Consider the following 15871-nt stretch of genomic DNA (forward strand, 5'->3'; position numbering starts at 1 on the left):
ATGTGAGGTAACTTACAGAGATATCACTTCATTATTCTATCCAAGGGGTAGCACATCCAGCATCGTATAATGACACTAAAGGAAACCATACGCAGAGTCTCTTGCCCAGAGTAGGTGATTCGAGGACCAGAGGACATGTGTTTAAGGTGAAGAGGAAAAGATTTATAGGAATCTGAGGAGTAACTTTTTCACGCAAAGGATCGTGGGTGTATGGAACAAGCTGCCAGAGGAGGTAGTTGAGGCTGGGACTATCCCAACGTCTATGAAGCATTTAGATAGGTACATGGACAGGACAGGTTTGGTGGGATATGGGCCAAACACAGGCGGGTGGGATGTGTAGCTGGGACATGTTGGCCGATGTGGGCAAGTTGGGCCAATGGGCCTATTTCCGCGCTGTATCACTCTACGACTCTACACATCACATTGGGACAGGGGGGTAATCACATTAGTACCGCATTTCTTTGTGCTCACCTTCGTCCTTGTGTATCTGAAACTTGTTCTCTCTCATACTTGAACATCAACATACATTTCTCATTCTCTTTTTCCATTAGCTAAACAAAGTCTCTTATTATTTTAAAGAAGATAGACACAAAATGCTGGAGTAACAGCAGGACAGGCAGCATCTCTGGAGAAAAGGAATGGGTGATGTTTCAGGTCAAGACCCTTCTTCAGACTGAGAGTCAGGGGAGAGGGAATCTAGAGATATGGAAGGGTAAAGTGTGAAAACGACAGATCAAAGCAGATGCTGCTCAGGAAATGTGGAATGGTTCATTGTTAGCTGAGGGGAAGGTGACGAGGCATACAATCAGTAAAATGTATTCTGGAGGACAATAGAACTAGTCGGAGAACTAGGATGGGGGAGGGACGGAGAGAGAGGAGAAGCAAGGGTTACTTGAAGTTAGAGAAATCTATATTCATATCGCTGGGGTGTAAGCTACCAAAGCGAAATATGAGGTGCTGTTCCTCCAATTTGCGTTGGGCCTCACTCTGACAGTGGAGGAGGCCCAGGGCAGAAAGGTCAGTGTGGGAATGGGAGAGTTTAGCAACCGGGAGATCACGTAGGCCTATGTAGACTGTTCAGCGAAGCGATCCCTCGTTATTTTTCTTTTGCTGAAGATGGCAACACCATTAGACCTCACTCTTGCATCGTGGCAGTCACACAAGCCATCCTCCATTTCATCCGATCACATCCATCACCTCACTTTCCCTCCCTTTCCGTGTCTCCCCCACCCTAATCGTCCTGCTAGTTTCACTGTTCATATCCCCTCATTATTACTTCTTTCACAGCCAACAATGGAGCATTGTGGGCTTCACCTTTCCTGGGTCATTGGCGCTGGCTCTGATTTGTTCTATTACCTTTTCATACCTCTGGTTTCCTTCTCCCCCTGACTCTCAGTCTGAAGGGTTCGACCCTAAACGTCACCTATTTCTTTTCTCCAGAGATGCTGCCTGACCCGCTGAATTACTCCAGCATTTGTGCCTTATCTACAGTGTAGACCAGTGTCTGCAGTTCCTTCTCGATTAGTACGGGTGTCAGGGGTTATGGGGAGAAGGCGGGAGAATGGGGTTCAGAAGGAAAGATAGATCAGCCATGATTCAATGGCGGAGTAGACTTCATGGGCAGAATGGCCTAATTCTGCTCCTAAGGGCAAAGAGGTCCTTCTGCAGTTGTACAGAGCCCTAGTGAGACCGCACCTGGAGTACTGTGTGCAGTTTTGGTCTCCAAATTTGAGGAAGGATATTCTTGCTATTGAGGGCGTGCAGCGTAGGTTCACTAGGTTAATTCCCGGAATGGCGGGACTATCATATGTTGAAAGACTGGAGCGACTAGGCTTGTATACACTGGAATTTAGAAGGATGAGAGGAGATCTTATCGAAACGTATAAGATTATTAAGGGGTTGGACACGTTAGAGGCAGGAAACATGTTCCCAATGTTGGGGGAGTCCAGAACAAGGGCGACAGTTTAAGAATAAGGGGTAGGTCATTTAGAACTGAGATGAGGAAAAACTTTTTCAGTCAGAGAGTTGTGAATCTGTGGAATTCTCTGCCTCAAGAAGGCAGTGGAGGCCAATTCTCTGAATACATTCAAGAGAGAGCTAGATAGAGCTCTTAAGGATAGCAGAGTCAGGGGGTATGGGGAGAAGGCAGGAACGGGGTACTGATTGAGAATGATCAGCCATGATCACATTGAATGGCGGTGCTGGCTCGAAGGGCCGAATGGCCTCCTCCTCCAATATTGTCTATTGTCTATAGAAGTTATGAACATGAACCTTCTCACACGTTGTGATTCCTGGTTGTCCAGATGAAGGGGAGGAGAAACGTGTCCACATAACTCCTGTGGTGATGGCCACTTTAATGTACGGTTGCGTCAAACCGTGCCTAAAAACAAAGCATGCAAACGATACGATACCTTAATACTTTATTGTCAGATCAAGTCTAAATTTTTCTTGCATCTCAGCAGCTCCACTTGCAACATCAACAAAGACAAAGAATGTAAGACACGAAACGAGGAAACATATATTCACCATAACATTACAATCACAAATGACAACACATTCAAGACCCTTCAACGTACATTTGATCTGGGATTAAGTTCTATGCTTAGTTTCAGGATTGACTGGAGCACAAAAGACTGCTTCAGTCTAACCGTATTAAATCTTGGTGCCCTGTACCTCAGTTTTGATGGTAACAATTCGTATTCACTGTTCAGGACATGGTCGGGGTCAGAGACAATGTTGTTGACCAACCTTAGCATGTTATTGTGGTGGGCTGATTCATAGAGTTTCTCAAAGGGTTGACTGACGATCTTTGAGCAGATTTTCATTTGGTGGAGCCAAACTTTAAAGTGGCGGACAAACACTTGTACCATGTAGTATCACAATACTGAAGAACACTCATAATTACAGAAGTAAGGAACAAAAGAACTCGCCCCAAAGGACCTAAGTCGGCGGAGAAAATAAATTCTTTGTTTTGTCCTTTTGCAGACAGATTCATTGTGGTCTTTCCTGGATATCATCACACCCAAGTATTTAAATGAGCGCACCTGCTTGATTTTTTCATTATGGATAACAATAGAAACTATACGAGAGTCAGATGGTGAACGAAATACTATTTCTTCCGTTTTCTTTGTATTAATCTCAAGAGTATTATTATCACTCCGCTCGACCACTTCGTTTACGTCATGTTGGTGCAGCTCAGAGTTGTCTGATTTACTCAAGAGATATGAATACTTTAGAATGTATTGATTTGGTTTATCTGTACGACAGTCGTCAGTGTAAAAAATAAAAAGCATAGCTGAACTCACACAACCCTGTGGAGCCCCAACATTGGTCGTGATGGCAGATGAAAGTGTTTTGTTCACCTTTACGAGCTGGACTCTGTTAGTGAGGAAAGAGGCATACCAGTGAATCAAGTATGGATTCAATTCCTGCTGGACCATTTTTGACACCAAAAAGTCTACTTGTATTGTGTTGAAAGCTGATGGAAAATCTAAAATGAGGGCTCTTGCATAGGTGTTAGGTTTGTCTAAATGTTTATGGATGATATGAATCACAGTGGCAACAGCGTCTTCTGCACCACAACCCTGCTTATACGCAAATTGGTACGGGCCAAGTTTATCTTTTGTTGTACTGACAAGATATTGGAGCAGAATTCTTGGTAAGGGCTATCGGTCTAAAATTCTTATGTTCTTTCGGACATGGAATTTTGGGTAATGGTTTTATATGCGACGTTTTCCATAACAGAGGGGCAGTGTGTGTATCTATGGAAGCCTGAAAGATTGGTTGCCACACTGGAGCCAGCTCAGTTGCAAAGTTCTTCAAAAGAAACGCGCTGCACTCATCCGGCTCAGCGGCTTTCTTGGTATTTGCACATTGAAATGTTTTCCTAACATCTTCGATAGTGATGACAATTCTATCAGAGGTAGCAGGTGTAACAGTATTAAGTATTTCGGTGCACTTAACAGAATTATCTAGTGATTCAAATCTGGTAAAGAAGGTGTTCAGATCATTGGCAAAACAAAAATCATTGTCTGTCACAATTGGTTTAGTTATAGGTGACATTCTTATCATAGTTTCCATGGTATCCCATATCTTTTGGGGTTTTTTTGCTTTAAAAGCATTTTCCAGAAGCTGTCTGTGTGCCAATCTTGCTTCCCTCAATCACCAGTGTCATTAAGTGGTGAGGTTCCTCCTGTCCTCCAAAGTTCATGTGATAGGAGCAGAATTACGCCAATTGCCCATCAAGTCTACTCCGCCATTCAATCGTGGCTGAACTATCTCCCCCTCTCAACCCCATTCTCCTGCCTTCTCCCCATAACCCCTGACACCCGTACTAATCAAGAAACTATCTATCTCTGCCTTAAAAATATCCACTGACTTGGTCTCCACAGCCTTCTGTGGCAATGACTTCCACCACCCTTTGACTAAAGAAATTTCTCATAATCTCTTTCCTAAAGAAACGTCCTTTAATTCGGAGGCTGTGACCTCTGGTCCTAGACTCTCCCATTAGTGGAAACATCCTCTCCACATCCACTCTACCCGGTTGTGATGGAGGGACCCGGTCTGGTTAAGTTCATTGGTGTCTGACTGCACCGCCTGTCCTTCGTAGGAACATTTCAGCAGAAGAATATTCTTGACCGCCAATGCATGAGGCAGTGGTCAACGCCTTCAGGCCCTGCAAGAGAAGGACAATATGGATCCCAGGGTCTCTTGCGCTGTAAGGCAGCAACTCTACTGCTGCGCTACCGTGCCGCCCCCAGACCTGAGTGAGTTTGAGATACATTGCCCAGGCCTATCGATTGTCTTTGCCTGGAACAGTGTTTTATTGTCACACTAGGCCAAGTGGACCCGTTGGGCCCAATCCTCTCCTGCATTGGTGCAGCACCCTCTTCTCCCCCACTCCCTACTCCCTTCTTCCTCTCGCCCCCTCCATCTTGCCCTTTCCTCCCCTTCCCCCTCCCCCCCACTCCATTCCCCTCAACCCCCCTTATCCTCCCCCCTACATCCCCCCTCCCTAGGAGATAGATTTAAACTTTAAAATGTGAATAACTTTAAAAATATAACGCCGATTTCAATGAACGGTGAGTAAGGTGGGCCTAAAATTGTCGCGCTATCGTGTACCGTATTGGCTGTAGTTCAGGAACAAACAAACAAATGAGAGTTTTAGTATTTTGATGTCCCGAACCAAAACAATGAAATTCTTACCTGCAGCAGCACAACAGATATGTTAACAGAGTATGCTGTAAAACCCACCAAATAAAGTAAAGGGCCTGACACACAGAATCTGTGGACCTTCTCCACAAAGTCAAAAAACTGGAACAACTCAGCGAGACAGACAGCATCTCTGGTGAGGTTTCGGGTCGAGACCCTTCTTCAGACTGAGAGTCAGGGGAAGCTGGCCAAGAATATCAAGAAGGATAGTAAAAGCTTCTTTTGGTATGTTAAGAGAAAAAGATTAATAAAGACAAATGTGGGTCCCTTGAAGGCACGGTGGCGCAGCGGTAGAGTTGCTGCCTTACAGCGAATGCAGTGCTGGAGACTCAGGTTCGATCCTGACTACGGGTGCTGTCTGTACGGAGTTTGTACGTTCTCCCCCATAACCTGCGTGGGTTTTCTCCGAGATCTTCGGTTTCCTCCCACACTCCTAAGATGTGCAGGTATGTAAGTTAATTGACTGGGTAAATGTAAAAATTGTCCCTAGTGTGTGTAGGATAGTGTTAATGTGCGGGGATCGCTGGGCGGCGCGGAATCGGTGGGCCTGTTTCCGCGCTGTATCTCTAAATCTAAAAAAAATCTTAATAAACAATAGACAATAGGTGCAGGAGTAGGCCATTCAGCCCTTCGAGCCAGCACCGCCATTCAATGCGATCATGGCTGATCACTCTCAATCAGTACCCCGTTCCTGCCTTCTCCCCATACCCCCTCACTCCGCTATCCTTAAGAGCTCTATCCAGCTCTCTCTTGAAAGCATCCAACGAACTGGCCTCCACTGCCTTCTGAGGCAGAGAATTCCACACCTTCACCACTCTCTGACTGAAAAAGTTCTTCCTCAGCCCAGGGTATGAATATCGATTTCTTTAACTTCAAGTTACCCTTGCATCCTCCCTCTCTCCATCACCAAAGTCATACAAGCTTCCACGTCGTCTTGTTGAGTCCCATTGCCTGTAACTCGTTTTCACCTCGCCAACAGCTAACAATGGCCTGTTTCCTTTATCATCATTATTCTTTTGCATATCTTTCATTCATTTGTTATATATCTCTCTACATCACCGTCTACATCTCTCGTTTCCCCTTCTCCTGGCTCTCAATCTGAAGAAGTCTCGACCAGAAACGTCACCTATCCATGTTCTCCAGAGATGCTGAGCTACTCCATTACTCTGTGTCCTTTTGTGTATACCGACATCTGTAGTTTGTTATTTCTACCCTGTCACCTGTATCCACCTATCACTTGCCAGGCTTTCCTCTGCCCCCACCTCTTTTCCAACTTTCTCCCCATACTACCGGCATGGTGGTACAGAGGGTAGAGTTATTGCCTCACAGTGCCAGAGACCCAGGTTCAATCCTGACTATGGGTGCTGTCTGTACAGAGTTTGTACGTTCTCCCCATGACCTGCGTGGGTTTTCTCCAGGTGCTTCGGTTTCTTCACACACGCCAAAGACGTACAGGTTTTAGGTTAATTAGCTTCGGTAAGTTGTAAAATTGTCCTTAGTGTGCAGGATAGTGCTAGCATGACGGTGGGCCAAAGAGCCTGGTTCCGCATTGTATGTCTAAAGTCACAACAATCAGTATGAAGAAGCACCTAGACCTGAAACGCCACCTGTCCATTCCCTCCTCAGAAGCTGCCTTGTTCTTTGGTACAAATTCACATTGTATTTCCTTTGTATATTTTTATGAATGAAGTATATTTTTGAAACAGAGCACTAGGACCAATAAGATAAGATGAGGAAAACTTGTTTTACATATTGAGTAGTTATAATCCAGAATATACATCCCAAGATTATTCGTAGGTAGACACAACATGCTGGAGTAACTCAGCGGGTCAGGCAGCATCTCATGAGAGAAGGAATGGGTGACGTTTCAGGTCGAGACCCTTCTTCAGACTGATCTCAGGAGAGAAGGAATGGGTGACGTTTCGGGCCGAGACCCTTCTTCAGACTGATAATCTTTTTAAGATTATTCAATACTTAAGTCTCAAAAGAAAATTAAATACATGTTCAAAAAATATAGATAGGACTATGAGCAAAAGAAGGGTGACACGGTGGCGCAGCGGTAGAGTTGCTGCCTTACAACGATGTGGACCGTCCGGTGCGGCCTGCAACCACAACAACCTGACTGCGGGCGAGGCACAGCGGGAGAAGGGAAAGACATTGTGGCCTTCCATCACAGTGAGGAGAGAGAGGACTGGAGGAGACTCACTGTGATGGATGTTTCTTTGATGGATGTTTCTTTTTTGTGTGTTTTTGGGGTTGGGTGGTTTGAGTGCCTATTTAATGCATTTATTGTTGGACTGTGTTTTGGGGGGTTTTTGGGGTTGGGTAATTTGGGTGCCTGTTTAGTGCTTTTATTGTTGGACTGTGGGTGATTGAATTAACATTTTGTTCAAGATGGCCGCGCCGTTGTGTTTGGCTGCCTGCCACTGTATGTTTCTTTCCTAGTCAGATGTGCAGCACTTTGGTCAACGTGGGTTGTTTTTAAATGTGCTATACAAATAAATTGACTTGACTTGACTTGACTTACAACGCCAGAGACCCGGGTTCCATCCTGACCACGGTTGCTGTCTGTACGGAGTTTGAACGTTCTCCCTGTGACCGCGCGCGTTTTCTCCGAGTGCTCCGGTTTGCTCCCACACTCTAAAGACGTGCAGGTCTGTAAGCTAATTGGCTTGGTAAAATTGTAAATTGTCCCGAGTGCCTGTAGGATAGTGTGAGTGTGCGGGTCTTGCTGGTCGACGCAGACTCGATGGGCTGAACCACCTGTTTCCACGCTGTATCTCTAAATGAAACTAAACGTATTGGCATTAGAAAATAGAACACAGCACGGAACTGGCCCTTCGGCCCACAATATCTGTGCTGAACATGATGCCAAGATAAACTAACCTCTGTCTGCACACGATCCATACCCCTCCATTCCCTTCACATCCATGTAAAAGCCTCTTAAACACCACTATCGAATCTGTCCCCACCACCACCCCTGACCCAGGCACCCACCACCCTCTGTGTAAAAAAAAGTCACCCCACACATCTTTAAATTTTGCCATTCTCACTTTAAAACTCTGCCCTCCAGTCTGGGGGGGGGGGGGGGGGAGGTTCTGACTGCCTACCCTATCTATACCTCTCAAAGACAATAGGTGCAGGAGGAGGCCATTCGGCCCTTCGAGCCAGCACCGCCATTCAATGTGATCATGGCTGATCATTCACAATCAGTACCCCGTTCCTGCCTTCTCCCCATACCCCCTGACTCCGCTATCGTTAAGAGCTCTATCTAGCTCTCTCTTGAATGCATTCAGAGAATTGGCCTCCACTGCCTTCTGAGGCAGAGAATTCCACAGATTCATAACTCTCTGACTGAAAAAGTTTTGCCTCATCTCAGTTCTTAATGTTTATACTTAAATGTAAAGATGTTCAAAAGAGCTGGCACGAACGTGAAATAATAAGTGGCCTCTTCCTGTTCTGTGATATTCGATTATTCCATTTTTATTAAATTCTGGAGGAATCCCAAATCAGGTTAACTTGTCTAAAACCTCAACGCACATGCACTGTGTACGTTATCATACTAACGTGTTATACATTAATCCAATTGGTCATAGCCTGGTATATATAGTACCAGAGGATAGTGCCTGACGATTTATGAAATTGCTCCTCACTATTCTAATCTACATCGGAATAAATAAAATGAACTTCACGTTGAACTCAATTACTATAACAAAGAATTGCAGCAGGACTTTAAAAAAAAAATATATATATATATATATTTTTTTTTTTTTTCACGAATCGAATTAACAAACTCAGGATCTATTTGTTCCACAAATTATTGGCAAGCGCCAAGTCTGCTGCAGATTTTTATTCTAAATAGATTAAAATTCGACAGAGGAATTATTCCAAAAGCAAATACTCACAACAAATAGAAACCTGATGGTCGTCGGCGGCGGCGGCAGCAGCAGCTCTTCCTGAGCGAGTCATAATAAAACGTTTCTGGTGTCAGTCTCACAACACAAGCAAGCAATTCGCTTTCTGTTGGCCCGGGTGGCTGTCAATTGCACAGGAAACTCCCAGTCGCATCGAAAAAAATAACCTCCTGGTTCATTTCCGTCTGTTACGGAGCGACGTACTGTTCTTTCTCGAGGGCTGGGGGGAAAAAATACAACACACACACACACTAAAATATAACGTGTGCTTGGAGCAGAAAGAAGGCAGATTTAAATGTCTGCAAATATAGAGAAAATGCATCATTTTCTGATGGAGGGATTTTTGTGCGTTCATTTTGTTTTGCAGGGGCTGAGCGGGGATTAAATAGATCGCGTGTGCCTGGTCGGGGTTTTTTTTTTAAGCGTGTGTGTACACATACACAAGGCACAATATATTTAAACATCATGGGAAGGATGTTTTAGAAGGAGAGAGGGAGTGAGTGTGTGTGGGGACTGCGAGCAGCGGCCGGAGCAGGAGCAGGAGCAGGATGGAGTGAAGGACAACATTTGTATCGGATCGCGGATCGGGAGAATTGATACACACAGAGAGAGAGAGAGAAAACAAAAAGGCAAAGGGTCGGATTTCGGAACGTCGAAGTTGTCACACCCGGAGAAGTCTCAACCTTCCACGCCGCCTCGCACACCCGCTGGAGGACAAAACATTTATCCCCCCCTCCCCTCTCTCCACGTTTTATTATTTTCTTCTTTTTTTCATGCTGAACGTTTTGAGCAAAGTCGCGCCGCTCGCCGAAGATGGGGGACGCTTATGACCCAGAGCACCCGACCGAGTAAGTAACCTGTTTTATTATTATTTCATTGTCGCGCGGCTCCCCAATGTGTCTCCAATGAAACTTGCTTTATATATATATATATATATATATATCAATCAGAAAATAAAATGTGGCGTGTGACAAGAGTATGATTTGTTGTGGCTCCCAAAATGTCTACAATGAAACTTACTTTACATATATATATTATATATATATCAGAAAATAAAATGTGGCGTGGGGCAAGAGTATGATCTTCTTGTGGCTCCCAAAATGTCTACAATAAAACGTACATATATATATATTCTCTGATTTATTTTCTGATTGATTGATATATATATATATATATATATATATATCAATCAGAAAATAAAATGTGGTGTGGGACAAGAGTATGATCTTGTTGTTGCTCCAAATGTCTCCAATGAAACTTGCTTTATACATATATATATATATCAATCAGGAAATTAAATGTGGCGTGGGACAAGAAAGAGTATGATTTGTTGTGTTTTTTTGTTTTAAACGAGGACTTTAGATTGTTTGGGGAACCTGTGTGTGTTTCGGCGTAAGGTTCTGAAGAGCGACCAAAGCCCAGGCCCATGCCTGACTGTGATGGTCATTCTTTCCTCCTGTTTTTAATTTCCTTCCTATTTGGACTACCCACCCCCCCCAATTCTCTATTTGTGTGGCTCGAAGGGAAAATAAATGGCGGGTAAACTTTGAAAAGGGAGAATAAATATATATACAAACACACACACACACATGTATACACGTACAAGGTAGCCTGGGGGGAGGAGACGGTAGCAGGCCTGAAATCCACGGTGCTCGCGTACTCGCCATGGGCGGGTGGCGAACCTTGCGACACCTGGCTGTTCAGGGCGACGGGAGGGATGGTGTTTTGAAGGGCGCCGATCACAGTCTCGGTTCGATTCACTGGGGGGGGGGGGGGGTGAAAGAGGGAGAATTAGGGGGAGGGTGAACACAGGGGAGTATAATTCAGCAGGCTTCGCTCTACTTGGCAAAGTGCTGGTGTGTAAAGCAGATCAGCAAACCTTCCCCCATCTCATTGAACACAGTAGGGGCAGAAACACGAGCAATAAACAGCAGACTGAGCAACAGCCAGGCCACAAGGAAAAAACAAATACACAGTGACCATCACTACCCATGAAGACAGTTGGATGCCATCTTGATTCACTTAAAGCTGTTATCAGAAATTCACACAACCATCAGGGAACATTTTCATTATGAATGTTATAATAAGCAAGGTTTCTCCCCAACCCCCACACATTTTGCCTTTACAAACCAGCCACACACCTCTCTAAATCTGCATGTGTGCAACAGGAAGAATGTTACTTTTTACATTTGGAAACACGTTATTCAAATAAAGAGAGACCCCTTTGCAGGAGGAAGTCCTGTGTGCATGTTCTAGATTTTGACACTACATCATTTTAAAATGAGAAACCCATGGAACATTCTGGAAATAATAGGCACATTAATATCTGTTCAGGTGGTTTTGTGTTACTGGTGAAGACCCTTCATCACGCGTGAACATGTATGTTAAGGAGATTACACCAAATAATAGATTGCAAATAATCTTTTAAAATGCTACCATGTCACAATCTAGATTTCTAGCTATTGCAAAATTTATTTTGCTTTCTTGCAAACTACTTTCACTTGTCATGTAGCATGCATGTAGAAACAAGGAACTGCAGATGCTGCTTTACCAAGAAAAGACACACAAAAGTGCTGGAGCACCTCAGCGGGTCAGGCATCATCTCTGGAGAACAAGGATATGTGACGTTTCGGGTCGAGACACAGACTGATTGTGGGGGGTGGGGAGAACGGTCCTGACCTGAAACATCATCAATGTACATTCTCCAGGGATGCAGCCTGACCCGCTGAGTTACGCTCCGGCATTTTGAGTATATTCTCAGCTAGTGTATGTTGTCGTTACAAAATCAGTTATCGAATCTGTAACCCAATGCACCACCCCGTTTCCATCACGATACGATAAAACTTTATTTATCCCAGGAGGGAAATTGATCTGCCGACAGTCATAAAACACAAGATACATGAAATTAAAGTGAGGAGTGGAAAGGATTGGGGATGTGCAATGATTGGGGAGGGGTCAGTCTACCCCATGACAGAAGGGGGAGGAGTGGGGGGGGGGTCAGTCTACCCCACGACAGAAGGGGGAGGAGTTGTACAGTTTGATAGCCACAGGGAAGAAGGATCTCCTGTGGTGTTCTGTGCTGCATCTTGGTGGGACCAGTCTGTTGCTGAAGGTGCTCCTCAGGTTGACCAGTGTGTCATGGAGGGGGTGAGCTGTATTGTCCAAGATGCTCCGTAGTTTGAGGAGCATCCTCCCCTCCAAGACCACCTCCCGTGAATCCAATCACGTCCACCATGACTACGTTTATTTCTAAAGAAACGAGCTTGTGTATTTCATCGCCAAAGCGTGTCTCTAAAATGCTTTATATTTATTGAATAGTTCCAAGCATTACTTATGGCCATTCCATAAGCTAATGCAGCAGGCAGGTTAATACACACATCAAGATCTGACAACATTGACAATGTTTTCATGGAGCCATGCAGTACGGAAACAAGCCCTTCAGTCCAACTCGTCTGTCCCGACCAAGATGCCCCATTTACGCTAGTCCCTCCTGCCCACGTTAGGCCCATATCCATCCAAAGCTTTCCCATCCATGTACCTGTCTAAATGTCTGAAATGTTGTGATAGTACCTGCCTCTGGCAGCTCGTTCCATTCACCCATCGCCCTCTGTGTGAACAAGTTGTTCCTTGGGTTTCTAATAAATCTTTCCCTTCTCTTAAGCCTGTGTTTCTGAGCAAAAGGCACTATGCATTCACCCTCTCGGTTCCTGTCATGATCTTCTAAACATGCTTCCTTATGTGAAACAAAACTATTGAACAGTGTTACTGAGCAAAGCTCTTTTTTTAATCACCTGAGAGAGCAGATGAAGGCACCACTGACTAGACAGAATTCATTGTATGTAAAGGAGTGCAGGAAGGAGCTGCAGATGCCGGTTTATATCGAAGGTAGACACAAAGTGCTGGAGTTACTCAGCGGGTCAGGCAGCATCTCTGGAGAAAAGTAATAGATGACGTTTCGGGTCGAGACCCTTCTTCAGACTAAGAGACTAAGAAACTTTCCCCATTCCCTTCGCCTGATTCTCAGTCTGAAGAGAGACCCAAAACGTCATCTCTTCCTTTTCTCCAAAGATGCTGCCTGACCCGCTGAGTTACTCCAGCTTTTTGTGTCTGTCCCAAGTCTCCATGGTTTCAGTTCAGTTCAGTTTAGTTTATTGTCACGTGTACCGGGGTACAGTGAAAAGCTTTTGTTGCGTGCTAGAAAGAAGGACAATACATGATTACAATCAATCCTTCTACAGTGTACAAAATGATAAGGGAATAACGTTCAGTGCAAGGTAAAGCCAGCCAAGTCCGATCAAGGATAGTCCGAGGGTCATCAAAGAGGTAGATAGTAGTTCAGCGCTGCTCTCTGGTTGTGGTTGGATGGTTCAGTGGCCTGATAACTTTATTATCATGTATATAGTGCTACGGTTTTTGCATGCAGTTCAGTAAAGTATAATAATATACAAACACAATCTTGGATTAAGTACAAAATGTATAGACTACTGAGACAATATACAAGAGTCACCATGCTTTGGCGCCATTTTCAAAGTCCACGGTGGTTTACGTGCAGCTGGCTACAAAGGCCCGGCAGTGTTGCAGGGTCGGCTTGGCCAAGCAGTCACTTGCTGTTCCCATCTGTGGTAGCTCGATATTGACTCATTATGAGTGACCGTTGTTACCAGATTAATAACTCAAAAGCTTGGACTAATTTGTGAAATAAGAATCCATAGGTTTTAACTTGTTTTAAACAAATTCTGGAAATACAAAACAAAAATGATGTTAGCACGTGGTCTATTAAACAGTTGGATTGTTCCTAAAGCTGATAACGATGGAACATTTCCTTTCCTCAGGACATCAGCTTTGCCCTGTGTGTGACTTCAATTCTGTACAACTCTTTTTTTAGTTTATTATTGTCACATGTACTAAAGCACAGTGAAAAGCTTTTGTTGCGTGCTATCCAATTAAACAAAAGACCATACATGATTATAAGCGAGTCTTCCACAGTGTACAGATGAAGCGTACAACCTTTAGTGCAACGTAAAGTCCGATTAAGGATAGTCCGAGGGTCTCCAATGAGGTGGATGGTGGCTCAGGACTGCTCTCTAGTTGGTGATAGGATGGTTCAGTTGCCTGATAACAGCTGGGAAGAAACAGTCCCCGAATCTGGAGTTGTGAGTTTTCAAACTTCTATACGTCTTGACTGATGGGAGAGGGGAGAAGAGGGAGTGACCGGGGTGAGACTGGTACTTGATTATGCTGCTGGCCTTGCCGAGGCAGCGTGAGGTGTAGATGGAGTCAATGGAAGGGAGGTTGGTTTGTGTGATGGGGCCAGGCTCTTAAATGTTTTCTACAGCCATTCAGTTGTCTCTGTCTGAAGAACAGTCCCGACCCGAAATGTCACCCTTTCCTTTTCTCCAGAGATGCTGCCTGTCCCGCTGAGCTATTCCAGCATTTTGTGTCTTCAGTCGTATCAACCGCTACAAAGACGGATTACAATGGCTCAAGAAAGTACACCAGCACCTCCATCAAAGGATATGACAGGGGGTGCCAGCCTAGCCAGTGGCTGGCTCCCACATGTTCAAACAAAATGGTGCTGATCTATCTCTTCGACTACCTCTTGATCTTTCTGTTGAATAACATTGGGATCAATTGTCTTTCTTACTGAAATCAAGAAAATTGAATTCTGAGTCTTGGGCCTATTCGAACTTGCACGGTTCAGGACTAAACTAGTCTGTTCTAAACTAGTTCTAAACTAGGACTACAACTAGTCTAGATCAGTCTGAAGAAGGGTCTCGACCCGAAATGTTACCCATTCCTTCTCTCCCGAGATGCTGCCTGACCCGCTGAGTTACTCCAGCATTTTATGTCTACCTCAGGACTAAACTATGCTATGCCCTGAGTAGGATGGAACTGCAGGTGCTGGTTTACACCAACGATAGACACACAATGCTGGAGTAACTCAGCGGGACAGGCAGCATCTCTGGAGAGAAGGAATATGTGACGTTTTGGGTTGAGACCTTTGCAGAGGGTCTGAGGAAGGGTTCTGACTATTGCTGTTACTCCAGCGTTTTGTGTGCTGATCATCTCTGTGCCCTGGGGAATTCCCTGGGAGAGCACATGGGCAACTGAGGCTGCATTTTACATAGACACAAGGAAGTGCAGATGTTTGTATCTTCAGCAAAACACAGCGGAGGGTAGACACAAAAAGCTGGAGTAACTCAGCGGGACAGGCAGCATCTCTGGAGAGGAGTGGGTGACGTTTCGGGTCGGGGCCCTTCTTCAGATCCAAACGCCGCCTGACCATTACCTCCACAGAACGTCACCCACTTTTTATACAGATGGTTTCTGAAGCTGTATTCAGGAAATTGCACAGGTTGAGAGATTGGGGCTAATATTTGCCGTCAACTTTGCCAGAGCACTATTTGTTGATTGACTGTGTGTTTGCAGTTATATTAAGCCCTGATGTCATTATAACACATCGTTACATTCTGTCTCACCAAGCAGTACTATTGTAGTCTGTGGCCATGCAGATACCCAGGTTATGTCTTGAGCAGATAATCTAGAGTAAAGTACTCGAACTACTTTGGGTGGTGCAGCGGTAGAGTTGCTGCCTTACAGCGCCGGAGACCTGGGTTCCATCCCAATTACGGGTGCTTCCTGTGCGGAGTTTGTACGTTCTACCTATGACGCGTGGGTTTTCTGCAGGTGCTCCGGTATCCTCCCACGCTTCAAAGACATACAGGTTTGTAGTTTTAAAAAAAACT

The 15871-nt window shown here is 44.7% G+C and overlaps 2 protein-coding genes and 1 long non-coding RNA gene across 4 annotated transcripts in view; 1 reads left to right on the forward strand and 2 right to left on the reverse strand.

Moving 5' to 3' along the window:
- The window catches only part of LOC144593236 (D-serine dehydratase), a 555040-nt gene that overhangs the window by 332124 nt on the left and 207045 nt on the right, over positions 1-15871 (reverse strand). The gene's annotated exons all lie outside the window — the stretch shown is intronic.
- On the reverse strand, positions 2310-9281 carry LOC144592964 (uncharacterized). The gene is made up of 3 exons (XR_013547194.1): positions 9117-9281; positions 7739-8003; positions 2310-2380 (listed from the first exon to the last, which is right to left on the reverse strand). It is a non-coding gene; the product is annotated as an uncharacterized LOC144592964 (long non-coding RNA).
- The window catches only part of setd2 (SET domain containing 2, histone lysine methyltransferase), a 113988-nt gene continuing 107392 nt past the window's right edge, over positions 9276-15871 (forward strand). Inside the window, exon 1 of the mRNA XM_078398343.1 lies at positions 9276-9973. Within this exon, the coding sequence (XP_078254469.1) occupies positions 9939-9973 (35 nt within the window). The 5' untranslated portion in view covers positions 9276-9938. The remainder of the gene's footprint in view (positions 9974-15871) is intronic.

This window comes from Rhinoraja longicauda, chromosome 4 (assembly GCF_053455715.1).
Source record: "Rhinoraja longicauda isolate Sanriku21f chromosome 4, sRhiLon1.1, whole genome shotgun sequence".
Taxonomy (NCBI): domain Eukaryota; kingdom Metazoa; phylum Chordata; class Chondrichthyes; order Rajiformes; family Arhynchobatidae; genus Rhinoraja; species Rhinoraja longicauda.